We start from the raw sequence: 15,085 nt of genomic DNA, 5'->3' as shown, positions 1-15,085 counted from the left end.
TGCCCACAATTCAAAGGGCGAAAAACAACGTATACAGTGTGTAACAGAAATACACTGGCCCGCAACAGTCTTGGTACCCCCTTCTGTCAAACGCATATTATTGCCTACTTCTTTTTAACAACTAATATGATTCTTATCTACACTTTACACATTAATTCATACACTTCTGCTACATTAAATAATATAACCGATTAAAGATATAATTATCGGCATGTTAAGAAAAAAATATATTATCGTCCGGCGGGCAAAAAACAACCTGGCAAAAGTCTTGGTACCTGTAACAGAATAAAGTTATATTTATGGCACATCATTATTAGTACCCTGTTGGGTACCCCTTTAATTTTATAACTTGTAACAACCTATTTGGCACTGAATGAACAAGTTTTTTTGTTACGTCAGCGATTATCTTAGGCCATCCCTCCCAACTAATCCGTTTCAGACATTTTTTATTTTGAATATGGTGCTGACGAATTTTAGACTCTAAAATACTCCATTAATGTTCAATGGGGTTTAAGTCTGGACCATGAGGAGGTGTTTCCAACAAATGCGGGGTATTATATATGAGCCATTGACGTACATTGTAGGCCTTATGTTTGGGGTCGTTGTCTTGCTGGAAGCAAACATCCTCAGCAAGGCCTAACTTTTGGGCGCTTTGCTTTAAATTTGTCTTTAAAATGTTGAGACACACTTTACGATCCGTGATTCCCTCTATTACATAAATATCCAGCTGCTGACATGCAACCCCAAATGCTGACATACAGCCCCAAACCATGACACCGCCACCTCCGTGTTTCACGGTTTTAATAGTGTTGCTTGGACTCAGTGTCCTATTTGACTTTCGCCACACTTTTATGCATCCATCAGATCCGAAAACATTAAAGCGACTTTCGTCTGACCAAATCACTTTATCCCAGAAGTCAGGAGAAGAATTTTTGTACTCCTGAGCAAATTTCAATCTCTTCAACCTACTCTGCTTACCAACATATGGCTTCTTGCGAGGAGTACAACATTTAAAACCACCTCGATGTAATGCTCGACGAATTGTGTCTTCATGCACTATTTTTCCATATTGTTGCTGCAACTCGGCAGCAATTTTTGGAGCACTTTGTTTGGGATTCTTTTTGACTTCCATGAGTATCCATCTTTCCTCTCGTTGCGTTAACTTCCGTGGGCGGCCCGTTCGAATTTTATTTTGAATTCTTCCTTCAGTATCGTGTCGATTAATAACTTTTTGAATTGTGGATTTACTCCTTTTCAAAATATTTCCAATTTCAGTATAGGATTTTCCTTCTTTATGCAAACTTATTGCAATTTTGCGTTCACTAATATTTAATTCTGTTCGTGCCATTTTAAAGCTAACAGAAGTAAACTTAAACTGATAAAAAATTTGATTTCAATATACTATGTACATACTTAGACCTAGCTTGGCTGTTCTTTCTTTTTTTTGCAATATCATCAAAAACAAAAATAAAAATAAACACACTTTTACGCGTACCAAGACTATTGCGGGCCAGTGTATGTACATTAACTCTAATTGCCGGTGGAACCTTCCACGAGCAACAGCTTCCATTAGTGCTTCATTTTTCGATCGCCCCTCATTATCAAGATAAAATTCAAAATGTGTAGTTTTGAACAAAATTCAGTGTCCGGCATTGACCTATTCGCCTGAGCGATAAACACCTGCCATAAACAACTGCAAAAAAGGTTGGCAGGATTTGTGCTACACCGAATTCTTAACGTCTGAAATGTGTTATGATTATTGGCTATTTATTTTTTTTTAAATTGTAGCACAAGGTTTACTTATCTAATTCTTCGAAAGATGCTGAATCACCTGCACGAAGGCGCGTCCGTTAGGAGTTGGTTCAGGGAGCTCGTGAGGTGGACCTGCGCGCCGTGGCAACGTTTTCACCCGAGGTACCACGAACCAAAGCGGCATTTGAGCATTCGCCATTTGAGAATCTAACCACTTTTAATAGATTTAAATTGCCTCCCTTTTCGACACAAGGAACGCAGACGTTATCCAGATTAGGTGCAAAATAAATTTGATTTGTGTACGAAGGTACGCATAACAGCAGTATAACATCTGACTTTTTTCTACGAAACAGCCAGCACCATGGACGTATCGTGAGTTTTGAGAAGGTAAACTTAACAGTAAAAAACGATATTTAAGAAAAATGTTGCCCTTAACGACGTCTCTCACACTGATACACTTATTCGTGACACACCCTGTATACTCCGCGGCTAGAATGTCCTGTGATGTCTTGCCTAGCTACTTCGTCGCGATGTTAAAAGATTTGCTTCAACTTCTACATGCAGCGTCACCAATTTAAGATGGAAACGCCCCTATAACTTTTGTTATCAATATATATACAGGGTGGCGCAATAGTGTGACAAAGTACCATATCTTCCTTATTTTACAAAATTAAAAAAAAAAACTGTAAGTATAAAAGTTATACGTGAACATACAGCCTACATTTAAAAAATATTTTTTATCATATAGGGTGTTGCATAAAGACAGGTCAAAATATTTATTCATTTTATTTAACGGAACCCCCTATATATTATTGTATATTTGGGTTCCTCGTAAAATTCTCTCCATGGTAGGATGATTAGTTTTAAATTAAATTGGAACGTTGTCTGCTTATGTCGAAAAATGTTTAAATTTGAAGCAAAACATGGTTCCATAACATGCGCTATAACTTTCAAAGCACGTTAATTATTTTAACAAAAATTGACACCACAGAAGACAAAGGGATGCTCAAGTGCCTTGTTCAACGAATAAGTCCGTTTCTTATTCAGAATACTTTCTACAGGCCCTGCAACTTGGGAATATTCAAATTCATTTTTTTTTTAATTTTTAAATGGGACACCCTGTATTTACGAATCCTATATTGTTGAGATTTGAATTTAAACATTTTTCGACATAAGCAGACGTTCCAATTTAATTTAAAACTAATTATCCTATCGTGGAGAGAATTTTACGAGGAATCCAAATATACAATAATATATAGGAGGTTCCGTTAAATACAATGAACAAATATTTTAACCTGTCTTTATGCAACACCCTATATGATAAAAAATATTTTTAAAATGTAGGCTGTATGTTCACGTATAACTTTTATACGAACAGTTTTTTTTTTAATTTTGTAAAATAAGGAAGATATGGTACTTTGTCACACTATTGCGCCACCCTGTATATAATTATTATTAGTTATAATTTATATATCGATCACGAAGAACTAAAGCTCAAAATGCGGATAATAAAAAGCTTCATTTGTACTGTAAATGTTGTTTTCTATGTCAAAGGTCGTAAAAAGGAATCAGGGTGATTTTTTCGAAAAAATGATTGAAAAAACTGAATTCGACGTTCTCGAAAAGGGGCACGTGCCAAATTTCACGAAAACAATTACAATTATTAAGCGTTTCGGAGCAGTTTATTTTAGCTGCAACCAACATTATTAGCAGAAATACCAGTTGCAAACAACATTATTTTATCAACATAACAATAAAAACAAATTCAAATGAATTAAATTAAATAACAGCCGTCAAAATAATTTCTTTTCAGATGGAAATCTAAATGGTCCAAGTTCCCTGGTGTTTTTCCAGCGAGAAGTGATGAACGTTTTGGACGATTCGCCAATGGATTATTTACGAGACCTTTATTTTCGATTATATAATAGATGGTAGTTCTGTTCACGATTCCGCTTGTGTGAGACAATATTTAAATTAGCAAATAGATGGGCCGCAATGGTCCCTTGGTCGTGTAACCTCCTAGAATAATCTCCCGAACTCGCGTTTTTAGGTTTTTTTCCGTGGGGCGCAGCCCAAAATCAAGTTTTTAAATCACGACTTTGAAGATCTGCGCACCCGCATAAGCAAAACTTGGGAGAAAATAACTCCACAAGAATTGAAAAACATCCAAAGGGAGATTTAAGAAAAAACCAAATAAATGCATTGAATTAAAGGGCGAGCTAGTGGAAGCTTCCGAGATTTAATTTATTAGTTTATTTATTTTATTTATTATTTGTTTCTTTGGCCATCTTGATACATAATATTCTTTGCAATTATAAATTAAAATTCTCTAAAATAATGAACAATTTTTAAATGTTGATAAAATTTGATACGCAGCTACTTCAAAGAATGCCGAATTCAGTGGCGTGTTTATTTCCTCCAAAAAAACACCCTAATCTTTTTTTCCAATTTTTAACGTAGAAAACAAGTTATAATAGACCTTAGTCAGGAGAGTGCAAACAATTTTTACGGCATAAATAGAGCTTTTATTCTCTCTCCTTTGATCCCTGGTTCTTTGAAATCGAATTATAAATGCAAAAGTTAAAAGCGTGTTTCCTTCTTAAATGGGTCGCACTGTATTTAATATACTGATCTTCTAAATTGAGCCCCAAACTCTTCTCTATTGCACAAGAAAAAATGATCACTTGTAGCGTGTCCATCAAAGAACTTCGTGCAGATCAAATGCCGGAAAACAGTAGATCCAGGACATGATCGTTTTTTTTTGAGCCTTCAGAACACTTGGGTAACAATGATTCCGCGGAATCATCGGATTAATTAGTTTTCTCTTAATATTCAAGTCACTTTTGACATTGCCTTTACTTATATACCTACTATCTCACTTTTTGTAATTATCTTTACCTTGGCAACTGCACTTCTCAAACGACAGGTCCCTAATTAGAGTCCGGTGCGGTTGCTTAGCAACCACATTACAGTCGCAGGTACTTTAATATTCGATTTACAGGCCGCAAATCAACACGATACAGTACGCGGTAAACAGATCTACCCGGGCACTACGACATAAATGTTTTGTAATATACCAAATCGCGTTACCGAACTAGGGGTCCTACCTACACATATTAAAGCAAGGTAGTATTCGTTTTCGTCGCACTAAATATACTTCATATACGTAAACCCTGTCTATATACATATAACGAGTTTTTACCTATATTAACAACTTTGAAGTTCCCATATTGCTAGACAGGAGTTTATAAACATTATGGGAAAGATTTGTGTTTCGGAATTCCTAACATTGTGTACGTGCCTACTGTTCTGTAGCAGTTCACACAAATCAACTTTAGATAACTAAAAGCTGTAGTTCAGTCATTTTTCGATTTATAAACGTACCGAAAGTACGAATAAAATTATACTGTAAAATTTGATGATGTTCCAGTAGTACTGACAAAACGTTCATTAATATCGAAATGGTGTTCAGGCAGTGAATCGGAACGTATTTCTTTGATAAACCTGCAGCGTCTTTGCAGACCAACTTCTGCCGAGGTGAGATTCTCGTTTTGTTCTCTGTAGGTTTTTACAGGGTTAAAACCAATGTTCGTGCCGAGACTGGGAGAGGATTTTCAAAAATAAACCAATTCGGTTAGGTACTTACCAAAATTTTTCCCCGCAGTTATTCACGAGCGTATCTGAAAAACAGAAAATACATTTTAAATATTTTCAAGTGCGAGACAAATTATGTCTTTAGAAACTCATAATAAGATTTTTCAGGTTTCCTATAGAGTCAATAGGAGAATGTGCAATTTCTCGAACAAAAAATCTTCAATTCTCGACGGTTTTAGTAGCCATGCATACTACTTTTTATAGTAAACTGCTGTTTTATTTGATTTCTTAACGTCGGCATATATGGTGCTTGTTCATAATAAAATGCGAGTTCCTCGAAAGCGGTTCAAGATATCGATTAAAGCATAGTGTATACCTCTTTTGCAGAAAGATTATGAAAAAATTACAAAAAAAAAATCCCGATATCGTTAACTCACTAAAAAAAAATTATTTTTTATGAGAAATTTTGACTTCCCCTCTAAAGGAAGACATATGAAACATTTGTTTACGTATGAAAATGAGCGTGAGTGAGTTACTGAAATCGCCCAACTTTCATTGTTGCCATGACAATTATTTGAAAGTTATAACAGAAATGCTTTTTTTAACTTCTGAATTTAAGAGCGAATAACTTGGGCACGAGGCCTGATAGGAAAATTCTTTATATGAACCTGATTGTGAGTGGTTTGTATGACATTTCCTGTATTCAAAAAAAAAAAAAAAAACAAAAAAAAACAAAAAAAAATTTAAAAAAAAATGGTGCATTAATTTAAGCACTCTCTCCAGCCCCAAGTTTAAGGTTTGTCACGAGGATGTTAGAAACTGTAGGAGGTACAAGGTGCGCAGCTAGAAAAGTTTCATCTTCGTTCGGCTCACATTATGATCAGCATAGCAGACATTGATTCTTACTTTCTTCCAAATAAACTTGGAAACGCAAATTCTAAATTCTCAAATAAAACGTACTTTAACAATTTACATATAAATTAAAATAATTATGAGTAAACATCATCACACGGGGCTCTGTTTTGAATAATAACAAACGTGTATAATCAACAAACAAGTAATTAATGTTTATTCATTTACGTTCTATGACATCCATTTAATGGCACACAGTATTTTTCTTCTGTTAAATATACCTACTCTGTGTGAACAGCATTTTCGGATTGCGGATTTATTCAAAATAATGCATACCTCATTCACTTCGGAATGAATCATATTTATTCAATATAATGCTAAATAATGCTGTGCATGTAGGAACTGGTTATTGCAACTTTTTTTCCAAAGATTTCAATATCCAGCCAGCAAACCGTTGAAAAGGGACGTTCGTTTAATAAAATTTAAACTGCATTGTCAGTTTGGAACAAGGGGAATTACCAAATTTTTTATTCAGTAAGCCAAGCGGGACAAGTGCGGTTTCGGATAAAGTGCGGTCGAGGCACTTGACTGTTAAAGGCTATAAGTTGTTTGCAAATCTTTATAAGAAAATGGGATAGAAGGCATAATTTAGCAATATCGGGAGGGTTCAGGATATAGTTGAGGTAAAATGCTTCGTAATTGCACCGAGACAAGTCTTAGGGGCACACGGACAGCAACGAGAAACGAATTTCTTTTGAAACTATTTAACTGAACACCGCGAAGAAACCACATACAATCGGGAGAAAAGAAAATATTTGGAGGAGCTGAAATTACAACTTTCATTATATTCATTTGGCAAATTGAAACGGTTAAAAGAAAATAAGGATGCGAAAGGCGGAACAAATAGGAGAACAAGCGGAAGAACACAGAGAAGCCGGAAAACAAATAAATCTCAGGAAAAAAGAAATGGTTGTACTGATCACGAGTCAGGATAAAAAAAAATTGATTCGATTGTGGCCTCTTTGTGCAGTGAGATTTTGCTTTGAAAAGGTGAGCAAAAGATTACTTAAACGGGATTTTCTGCTAATTTGTGGAAAGTACAAATACTTAGCGCTGAATAAAATTCGCAATTGTACTCGCATATGATGCTCATTGTCACACCTTCTGCAGATCTGTGCGATGCGTTCCGCTTGTGACGCAAACGCCTCAGTAAGGAGATAATGGCCTTTATTATGTACTCATCCAACAATATACTATTAATCCCTGTAACTCAACAATGATTCGATATAAAATTCAAATGTATCGTCCCTTTCTCTGGAAGAGACAGCACGAAACTAATTAGCTGTTTTCACATGAATCATAAGTTATGCGTTGCGTGTTAAATGGGAGCTTTCGCACTTAAAGCTACTTTCTAGGCAAACCTAAAAAAATATGTTTAACGCGATATGATGGCTCTGCATCTCCCTTAACGCATTAAATCAAATTAATCCCCTCAAAAAAAAAAAAAAAAAAAAAAAAAAAAAAAAAAAAAAAAAAAAATGGGATAAGTCATGTACTGGTCAATATTAATCACCACTATTTATCGCCGCTGTACCGTTTTGACCATGTTGTAATCAATAGCGCAAATAATCAAACTGATCTGGAATTAATCCCAAACGAAGTGCTTACACATGTTAAATATGGCTTCGATTTGTAAGCGCTCTGCATCATGTCTTTCAAAGAAAAGCTACGCATTTACTGCTTTTAAAAAATCAACAATATATTTAAGATAAATAGCATTTCCAATGACGAGCTAAAATTATACTTCAAAAATATATATGTTCAATAATCGCGGGCTGAAAATAGAGCATCTTAGATAAATAACAGAAATTAAACATACATTTTGTTTATTTAATTTTTTTTAGCGTTCTGGTAATAAATTTACATTGATATTACGAGGATATATGAAGAAATTTCTTTATTATTTTGGAAAATTTATTTGGAAATTTGTGTTTTCGACGATTTTATGGCGTAACAAAGAAAACCTTAAAAACAAACTTAAATTCGTCTGAAATGCAGCGCAGAGAAGACGATTGATCTTGAATTCTTCTAAGGTTTAGACAACAACCGAAATGCCTTTTTGCTTTAACGTTTTCGGCATTTTAACATTACAAGTTTTATTACAATTATAATTTTACAAGTTTATTTTCGAAAAAGTTATTTCGTTAAAACCTATATTTCTAGCACACACGATTAGCACAATATTCGTCTAAAACATGAATTTTGGTTGGTTTTTGGTGAAACCTCGAATATTCCGGTTAAAATTGTTCGAAGACCATGTAGTTTGTTTTGTTTCAAATTTCTGAAAATATTCCGATTAGTTTTGGTTTCTGCGAAATTTTAGAGGAAATCCACGTCAACGCGGAATATTGCAAAATCGTGAAAAGGGGCTTGTTAGTTCGGGTTCGTGAAAAAGTTTTGATAAATATCTATATTTGAAATCATTATACAAATTTAAATTAACTTAGGTTAATTCAAAGTCATAAAAACGTTCCCGTCGATTTTGTTCGCTTTGAAATAATGAAAAAGTTAGGTGAGCTTAGCTCAGTGGAGAATTTCGGATGATTCTGAAGTCAGTTCAGGCTATCTTGAATCAGGAAATTGTTCAGGTTGATACAAGATAATTTTGGAATTACAGAAGTGTTAGATCGAAATTCAAAATCTCGAAAACGTGCACCAAATTTTCTTTAGTGAGGTCATATCGGATAGGCCCGCCCTTTGATTAATTTATAAAGGTCCCTAGGTTCCACATATAGTTGAAGAAAATCACTACAGGATTGGTAAGAACACTATTTCTTTTGGTGAATTTCATCACTGCACAAAAGCTGTTGAAAAAAATCTAAAGCCGTTCTCGTGAATCACCAAGTAATGCAACTGATCGGGACGTGTTCGACCGAAATATTATACCTGGTGCTACGGTAATGTAATTGATAAAATTATATTTCTATATACATGTATCGACTTTCTTACATTATTTCGCGATATACATGCTGTGACTGCTCACGTGTAAAAAAAATGAATAAGAAGGAAGCCAGATGTACAGCGGAAAGGAAAAACTAGGGCCAAGCCATCCCTTACGTGTTAAATCGGTATCGATTTAGCACTAGTATCAGTGCTGAGATTAAATATTTCGAAATTTTCATGCAAATGGCGAAATTGGTGATCTTGTCTCGGGACTTCGGGTGCCTCTCTTAATATGATAACTCCGTTGATCGAAGAATATATTCAAGGGTTCCAAAAGTATCATAGGTAATCATGTCATTAGTATCGCCGCGGTGCCATACGGTTACAAATTAAAGACATTATTAAACTAAGTTAGATTGGAATTCTTCTTGCCCATTTTTTGGCCCATTTTCAGTCTCTTCAAGATTCTTAATCTCTTCCAATTTGTACACTCACAACATGAACTTCAACTTGTCGTCTGGGAAGTCATGTCCAGTAAACGATTAGCGAAGGCCAACCTGGTCCTTAATGTGTATGTCCGGACCTACGTTTTTTTTTTTTAACAATTGAAATGTTCTTGGACCTTGACCGAAATTTCATGTCCAAACTGTCCCACATATGTGGTTGAACAGTTATCGCAGCTAAGAGGATAAACTCCGCATTTTGATAATCTTTCGGCTCTCTCGTTTTAGTCCTCACTATATGACTTTTAACCCGTTTTGCACGCTACGATGCTACAGTTTCTAGAAAATCTGATCAGTTATAGGGGGATATTGCCGAGGTAAAGTAAACATCTAAAATTCTAAATGTTAGTCTGGTATTTGTTGCGAACAATGTTGTAAGATAGCAGATACAGGGTGTGCCATTTTCTGCATCTGCCTTCGTTCTCTTTATCGACGAAGAGGAAACCTTGCGATTTTCGCGAACCTTGCGGACTTGTTGGTACCCTGAGGCTCTAACAGTTTCTTCATAGACCCTTCTTCGAGAAGGATATTAGCAGGTAACTTCATAATAACCGGAAAAAGAATAATGTACAGATAAATGTGTACTTCGGTTTAAAATCCCTTTATGGATTCAGGTTTTTTTAAAGTAATTTTAGATTTTCCGCCTGATGTTGCCTTCAGGGGCGAAACTCGGGGATCGCACTCAGTAAAATTTTTTTGACGTTTAACATACATAATTTTATTCAAAACGAAGGATAATGGAACTCTTCTCCGAGATTGAGTATTGAAATCAATTCGAGCAAAAACTGAATATATCAAAATATTTTCAAGTTAAAACTAATGTTTACTACGGTCACAGAAAGAAGAAAATGTAATTTCAGTCAGAAAGTAATAATATAATAATTGGGGAAACGGTTGCGATGAATCAATCCTCAACAACAGTCAAGTAAGGTTGTTTGGCATAGCATTACAGCATCAGGTACCGTAATGATCGATTTAACGGTCGCAAATCAGTAGGTGCGGTGCAACACATGGCAAACAGATCTACCCAGACAGTGTAAAATACATATAATTAACTCAATCAACATATGTATATAAACTTCTTAACTATCAGCTCCCAGTTAAAATAACCAATTTTTGAATCAACTTTATCTTTTAGCTCACATTAAAGAAAAACAAAATTCTCACGCTAATGATTGCCTGTTGACTTACATTTGGTTATAGATAGGGCCATAAATTATTTCCTCATTGTGTATTTTAGTACATCATCACTGACTTATCTAATCTTATCTAGATTACTTATTGGAAATAATAAATCTATTTTAAATGTTAATCAATTATTGTTACCAAATATTTATTTGGAATACTTCTAGCGCGAAGGTACAAAATATTGAACACACGGAAATGTGTGAATAGTGTGTGGAAATATGTTTTGGTCACTATCGATATTGGAGAAGTTTGAATTATGGATGTATGCAGTCCGTGTTTTATTACGTAAGAGCTGATTTGTCCGCTAACTTCTCTCTAACACCCGAGAATACACCTAACGAGTGTACATTCTTATAACTAACAAATTGCGGAATAAATAAGATGATTTTCACATTTATGTTGCTTAATTGGGTGATTCAAAATGAAATTTCAAACTCAAAATGAGAAAATCTGCCGTTCTAATGAGGATGGAATTTTTTTGTGTGTTTACGTATTTTTATGCAAAAATTTATCAGGAAAAAGGTATCGACTTGAGAAGACCTGTCGGTAGTTATAAAACTTTTTCCCACTTCCGAAGGAAATTATTTCTGATTTATGTGGTTATAACCATGTCGGGCAAATTCACATAAAGCCGTTTCAGCTTCATTACCGAAAAACACAGAAGTTGCCTTTTCTTATTAATTCTAATTTCTAAATAATTAGGATTTTCGGCGCTAATAAAATGCCCATTTGTAGAGCCATCGTAGAACCCCAGCGGCGCACAAAGCGCCCCTGAGAAACTAAGAACAAGTCAAATACCAAATAATTGAAGTTTGAATAGATCTCCGTACATACAAGGTGTTTTTTTAACATGAGCCATAGAGATTTAAATGCATTTCACTGTGTGTTTTTTTTTAAAGGAGCTCTAGCCAAAACTACATAACGGGTTATTATTCATGAAAATGGTTCAGGTGGTGTTTTCAGGTGACATTGCCTTCTCGGCTGTCAGAAATTTTTAATAAAAATTCCCTTGAAACCATGCTATAAACTTTCCCGTTACTCGATCTTGAAGAATACAAAAGAAAACATAAATTCCTTTTCGGTTAAAGTCTACATTTTTATGGAACATTCCTGTTACAACCCCATAGGTAGTGTCAGCTGCAAAACACCTAAATTACCCTCATAAACAATGACTATAGTTGTTAGTTTGAGTTTGAAATTTTTAGTGTTTACGCAGAAGTAGATGCAAAAAGTATGAAGTAATAAAATTACAAAATGGAATTTGTTGTATCTTCTCCTGCATAAGCACTAAAAATCCAGGCTTCCACTATTTCTCCTGGGGAATAAATTTTCCATTAATTTACACCCGTTAGGTATTTTGTCTATGTCTTATTGAAAAACGGCGAAATATATTTTAGTGCCCTTATGACTCATGTTAAAAAACCACCTCGCACATAAAAATTTTAAACTTTGCGTTGCAGCATCCAAAGTCTAGTGATTACTGCTACGAAGTGTCTTAAGTTAGTTTGGTTTGACTACTCAATGAATACTGAATGATTGTCGACTTCAAAAGTTATTAAAGAGACGTCGTATTTTTCTTAATTGATATTTAAATAAACCAAAGTATTATCCGTCGGTAGTTGCTCTTAAACTGGCGTACGTAAAAAGCTAACTCTGGATTGTTCCCAAGGATTTTTAGGAAATCAAGATCCTTAAATTATATTGCAGATTAACAGGTGATTAAAACCCGACTTCTAAAGTCGGATAACAGACAAAATACCTTGTTAATTACTTATCTGCTAAAATAGAATATTTTGTCTCCAAGGAATATGGAAGTGTTTTTTAATTTCCGTTTTCTCGCCTTTCCAATTTATAATGCAAAATAAAAATTTTGCTCATTAAATGTGAATAAAACTGCTCAAAAAGAGATATTTTTAATAACCGTCAGTTTTCACAAAACAGTTCTGGAACTATCAACGGTTCAACAGCGAAATGCTCTGGAAATTTTCAGTGTTACTGGATATTGCAATTTCCAGAAATTAAGTATTTCGAAAATTTCTTTTAAAAATTTTATTTTTAACGATTCTAGTTGTGGAGCAGGGTCGTCTTTAATTAAGCAAGATTGAGCCCCACACAATGAAATTTTAATTCTTTTTTTTTTCCTTTGACAAGGGCCAATTCACTTCTCGGGGGATTTCTTGCATATTGAGTAGAAATTTATAACTATTTCACTCAATAGATTTTAATAAAGTTCTAGAATATTATTCCCAATTCTTCAAAGGTTTTTTTTTTTAATTTACTGGAATCATAACTTTAAGACATTTTAAAAGTTGCAAAAATAAGCAATTAAATGTGTAACTACGTGATAATATCTCAGAAATTGGAAGATGTTGTTGTCCGGTTTACCTAGGCCTAAATGGTTCATCGAGACAATGTAATGTGACATAATTTTTATAGCAATTGCTTCGCGTATGTCAGTGATTAAAATTTGAAAAATAGAAATTTCTAAAAAAAATGTAGTGGTTTCGGAGATATCTGAAAAAATTAGTAGATAAAAAGCTATTTCACGTTTTTCTTTCAGGAAACTGGGTACGCCCAAAATTCTCTCTCATCAATTTCGACCCAAACCGATTGGTTTCCAAGATTTCGCAATTACCCCACAAAATTAACCTAAACATACGTGCATTGTTTCAACTTACTGTTTTTTTAGAAATCTGACCAAAGCAGAAGTCTTTTTCCGTGATTCAAATAGCTTCAACTAACATGCATCTAATAATCAATTCCACAATTTTCCTTTTCCAGTATCCTGAACATTTCTTTCTTTTTATCAAGGAAACCTATTATTTAATCCAATGGTCTAGAAGAAATGGATGTAGCAAACAATAGCTGGCATTCTATTAAAAGTAAGGCAATTTTTTTTTACTGAAAAGCCGCCATTCACGTATACGTATGTGATAAGTGCAATGAAAATGATCGACAATTTTACAACGTTCACTTGCATACGAATCAAGACACAAATGCATTTTTCCGTTTAAGTTGCATGAGTGTAAAGTTATTAAAAAAGATACATTCATATTTGATGCATGAATAATATCTGAGAAGATAATTTCGTGAATATGTCCATAAGATTCGAATATTTCAGTTCTTTATAATATTCGCAGGACGGCAAGGGAAATTTCACTAGTGCAAATTATCGTTGTAATTGTAGTGGCAATAAAAACGTATGATCATTTTTGGGAAATTTGCACTATTGCATTGCGGAAATTTCAAATTTGACACACGAAAACAGTGAAATGTTTAATATCTGATGGAAAAGGTTGCAATGTTCTTCCAATCTTTGCTGAGATTTTCAGAAATCGTTCTACTGCATGTTTGAAAATCACCGTATTTTCAACATATTGAACTTGGAATTTTTGCGAAACTCATAATATACAATTTGATATTAAGAAAAAAAACTACATTCAATAGTCGACTTTTTCTAATCTAGTATATTTGTGAATTAGTGGGAGTTAAATTAAATAGAATCGAGAATATGATCTCTGCGTTCATTGGAAAGTTACTGTGTAAAACATGAGAGAAAACCACTTAGCGCACTCTTACAATATCGGGTCTTGTCGCCAAACTGTCCTCCTCGTGCGAAAAACCGCATTTTCGGCACTAGTTGCACAATTTCGATAATCACAGGAGATTATGAATGCGATTTAGTATTTTTCCCTGACATTCCTAGACCCAATGATTGTCGCTGTATCTCTAAGAGTTTCCGCTATGCCATCAAATGGCAAGAATTGAATCGGACCGCTCTGTAGGTTCAATCTAGAAATTAACTTTTACACCACGTAGGAACAAACCGTGCGCACGGTGAAAAAATAGTAAACTTTTCAAATTCCTTATTGTGGGGTGACTCGCAAATGGAATAAATATTAAATTAGAATTTTTAGTTTACTTAAAATCGGGCTTAGTGTTTAGTTTGAAATGACACCTATGCGGCAATAAAACATTTTCAAGTGAGGAGCAACGATCTAACTGATGATTAAGCCATCAATCAACTTTTTATCGATTAGAACAACTTGGTACATAAAAAAAATGACGAAGCTCAAGTTTTTTAAATTAAATTTTAATCCTGTTTGCATACCTACTTCCGTCACCGAACAAACATAAAATTTATACTTTATAGATATAGCTTACAGTGAGTATTATAGCATAACGAAGTTGCCATAGATACCCCGTGAGAGAGCAATTTTGCCTCCAATATTTTCCGACAAACGAAATCAAAG

General features: G+C 34.4%; 2 protein-coding genes across 2 annotated transcripts in view; both read right to left on the bottom strand.

Annotated features, from left to right (window-relative positions):
- The window catches only part of LOC136348665 (gastric triacylglycerol lipase-like), a 108,161-nt gene that overhangs the window by 74,777 nt on the left and 18,299 nt on the right, over positions 1 to 15,085 (bottom strand). The window contains exon 11 of the mRNA XM_066299682.1: positions 5,399 to 5,432. Coding sequence (XP_066155779.1) covers positions 5,417 to 5,432 — 16 coding nt within the window. The 3' untranslated portion in view covers positions 5,399 to 5,416. The remainder of the gene's footprint in view (positions 1 to 5,398; positions 5,433 to 15,085) is intronic.
- Positions 1 to 15,085, bottom strand: part of LOC136348668 (somatostatin receptor type 2-like) — a 127,850-nt gene that overhangs the window by 112,008 nt on the left and 757 nt on the right. The window lies entirely within an intron of this gene.

This window comes from Euwallacea fornicatus, chromosome 34, assembly GCF_040115645.1.
Source record: "Euwallacea fornicatus isolate EFF26 chromosome 34, ASM4011564v1, whole genome shotgun sequence".
Classification (NCBI taxonomy): Eukaryota; Metazoa; Arthropoda; class Insecta; order Coleoptera; family Curculionidae; genus Euwallacea; species Euwallacea fornicatus.
Note: the sequence above shows the minus strand (reverse complement) of the source record. Positions and strands in the feature narration are given on the sequence as shown.